The sequence below is a fragment of the Pteropus alecto genome, unplaced genomic scaffold (genome assembly GCF_000325575.1).
Source record: "Pteropus alecto unplaced genomic scaffold, ASM32557v1 scaffold98, whole genome shotgun sequence".
Taxonomy (NCBI): Eukaryota; Metazoa; Chordata; class Mammalia; order Chiroptera; family Pteropodidae; genus Pteropus; species Pteropus alecto.
In genome coordinates, this window is record NW_006443570.1 from 15,302,663 (window position 1) to 15,305,953 (window position 3,291).

A 3,291-nucleotide genomic window follows, 5' to 3' on the forward strand; every position below is an offset into this window, starting at 1 on the left:
TCTCCAAAGCTCCCACATCCATGCAATTCAGCGATGCCATCAGGTAGGGCGAGAGATAGAGGGGACTTGTGAGTGATGGGGTATAAGCTTAGATTGCCTCCTCCTTCCTACTAGAAGGCTGGCCTCTCACGTGTTTCCAGAGGGTCATGCTCCATTCCTCCCTTCCACCCCAGTCCCAGCCTCCTGCTGTCTCCAGGGCAGTTCCCTGCCCTCACTCCTACCACTCACCCTCCTTTTGTGGTCCTTTATCTCAATTCCTCCTGACAGGGAGTTCCAGTGGGTATCCCAGCTGCCTGTCAATGGTGTGCTGGACCCCGCCACCCTTCGCCAGATGACACGGCCTCGCTGCGGGGTTGCAGATACTGACAGTCAGGCTGCCTGGACCGAGAGGGTCAGTACCCTGTTTGCTGGTCGGAGGGCCAAAATGAGGCGTAAGAAACGTTTTACAAAACAAGGTGAGTACTGTGAAAATCTAGCTAGGCTGCATTCTTCACCATCCTGAAGCCCCATGGCCAGAAAAACTGCTTGGCCTAAGGCAGGGGAGGGGAGAGCAGTAGACAAATAGAACCTCTCCAACTTCAGGGCCATGTTGGCGAAAACGAACGTTTAAATCATAATTATACCTATGCTGATGAATTTTCATTGTACAAGTATTTTTCAGAGCAAATCTCATCAAGCCCACTTAATTCTTTGATCAGTTTGCTATACAGGGCAGTCAAATTATTGCCAACATTTTCCTGTATATATTACTGCAGTTATTTTCATTAGAATTGATTCTTTTTCATAAGAATTATTCAACAAAGATATAATTCATCAATCAGTTTTATTTTGTCCATGGCACATTTTTAACAGCTTTATTGAAATATAATTCACATACCATACAATTTACCCATTTAAAGTGTACAATCCAGTGGCTTTTAGTATATTCACAGAATTGTGCAACCTTCACCACAATCGAATTCCAGAACATCTTCCTCACTTCACAAAGAAACCCCATGCCTATTAGCAGTCACTCCCCATTTCCCCTTCCCCCCAGCTCCTGGCCACCATTAAACTCCTTTCTGTCTCCATGGATTTGCCTATTCTGAACATTGTATCATTTTATACACTACAGATCCTACTGTTGTGGTTTTCCTTCTGTAGTTTTGGGGGTTTTTTCCCCCTTCTCCCCCCTCCTCTTCCTCTTTGTTTGACCAAATCCAACCTTCCAGGGTCAAATGTTACAGATCTAAGATTTATGAAGATTTTTATTCTTCTGTCAATTCTTCATCATTAACAAATTTTGCTCTGTGTAATTTTATTTAAAAAAATTTTTGTGTGATTTTAACATCTTGATTTTTTTAGTAAGTCTAATTTTCTCTGATCAATTTTTTTCAGTTTTCAAGATTTCTAACAAGATGGAGTTGTTTAGTCAGGTTTTCTTCTATAATTAATTTTACTGTGAGCACTTTGGGCTATTGCCTCTTTGAATTTGCATTAACTGCTTTTACCAACAATATTCATTGTGAACAAGACAGAAGGCGCATAATTTGTTTTTATTTCTTAGCTAATTCAAAAGGAAATTGCGGATATTTCCCCTCAGCTGTTAGAGGATGGCTTTTTCCAGGTGTTTGCCAGTCCAGTCCACCCACTCCATCCCCAGTACTGACTGCTGTGTTTCTGGGCAGCAGAGGAGAAGGACAAGATAGAAGGGAAGAGCAGCGTGAGCAAAGAGACCCTGGTAGAGCAGGAAGAGCAGTGTTCCCGGAGCTGGGGCTCTAGGTTCATCAGCTGTGTGACCTGAGCTGTCACTTTGCTCTGTTTCCTCATCTGAGACACAGGCTCTTTCAGGTTGCAGAAGAGAGATGGACCCTGTTTACCAAGGGGAAGGGCTTGTGAGAATACAGTGGGAAATGGGGCAGCCCCAGACACAGACTCAGCAGGGGCACTTCCAGACTGGAGATGGTCTCATGGAGAATTGGGATGATACTTCCTGGACGTTCAGGATGTGACCTGAGCACTCGGGATGCTTTCTTCTGGCAGCATCTCAGCTTTTCATGCCCAAAGGAAAACTCCGATGGAGTCTGTCACTGTCCAATTCGGAGCATCTCTTTTGGAAAGAGAGTTGGGCTAAGGTACCTCCCAGGCAAGTGGCCTCGCCCCCACCAGCAGAGCCCCATTTCACTGTCTGGCACTGACCCCTGGGCCAGACAGCAGTGGCCAGATTAGACAGAGAATTTCCCTCTTGGTCACAACATGACCCACGGCAGCTTCACTTCCTTCACCTCGTGGGTGGGAAGACATAACCTAGAAAGAAGCTGTGGGCTTGGCAGGCACTGAGCACTTCCTATGCCTTAGGAAAGAAAATGTAATGATAACAGTTAACAAACTGAACATTTATGATGTGCCAAGAATGGTTCTAAGTGGATTGACTCATTTAATCCCATAACGACCCTATGAGATAGGGTCATACCTTTATACTATTATAGTCCTTGTTTACAGATGGGCAAACTTATGAACAAAGAGCTTAGGCAACTTTCCCAGGCAGGGCCACATAGCCAGAGTATAGCCAAACTTTCTTGTCATTGGGAGGATTAAGTGAGATTCCAGATGTGGGAAACCCCAGAATATGGGTAGGTGCTTAAAAAATGATGTGGATTCCTAGGCCAGTGACTTTTCACTATGTGGGTGAATGCTATTCTGATGAAGCTGGGCTCTAGGGTACGGCTGCCAGATGAAATACAGGACTCCTGTTAAATTTTAATTTCAGATAAACAACAAATAATTGTTTTGTTTTTATATACTTATACTAAAAAAATTATTTGTTGTTTACCTGAAATTCAAATGTAACCAGGCATTCTGTATTCTAATTTGCTAAATCTGGCAACCTCATTCCAAGTGTCTTCTCTCCTCTGTGCATGCAGGGCTGATTTTTCAATCTCCCGTGCTCCCTCACAGAGCTGGTTGGTGGGGAGCATGGGGGTGCAAATGGGGTAGAAAGGAGGAAGGGAATGGATACTGAGCTCCCAGCACATGTCAGGCAGCTTCCCATTGCTATTTCATTTTTACCATGAGGTAAGTCTTATCAACTCCAACTTGCAAATAAGGAAACTGAGGCTTGGAGGAATTCCATAATTTATTATGAGAAGTTGTAAGTAGAGGTACTAAATTCCAACTCTTATTCTTTCCACAGCATTAGTTGCCTATTGGGAGTCACGACTCCAGCCAACATCCTCCCCAAGCAAAGAATCTAGCTCTTCTCCCGCCCTATCTCCTTGTCCTTTACGTTTCCCTTTTTGAATTTTGGAGCAA

At 44.0% G+C, this 3,291-nt stretch overlaps 1 protein-coding gene across 1 annotated transcript in view; it reads left to right on the plus strand.

The window, feature by feature from the left end:
- MMP28 (matrix metallopeptidase 28) overlaps positions 1-3,291 on the plus strand; it is a 21,760-nt gene that overhangs the window by 9,861 nt on the left and 8,608 nt on the right. The window contains exons 2-3 of the mRNA XM_015599121.2: positions 3-43; positions 268-455. Of these exons, the coding sequence (XP_015454607.1) occupies positions 3-43; positions 268-455 (229 nt within the window). The remainder of the gene's footprint in view (positions 1-2; positions 44-267; positions 456-3,291) is intronic.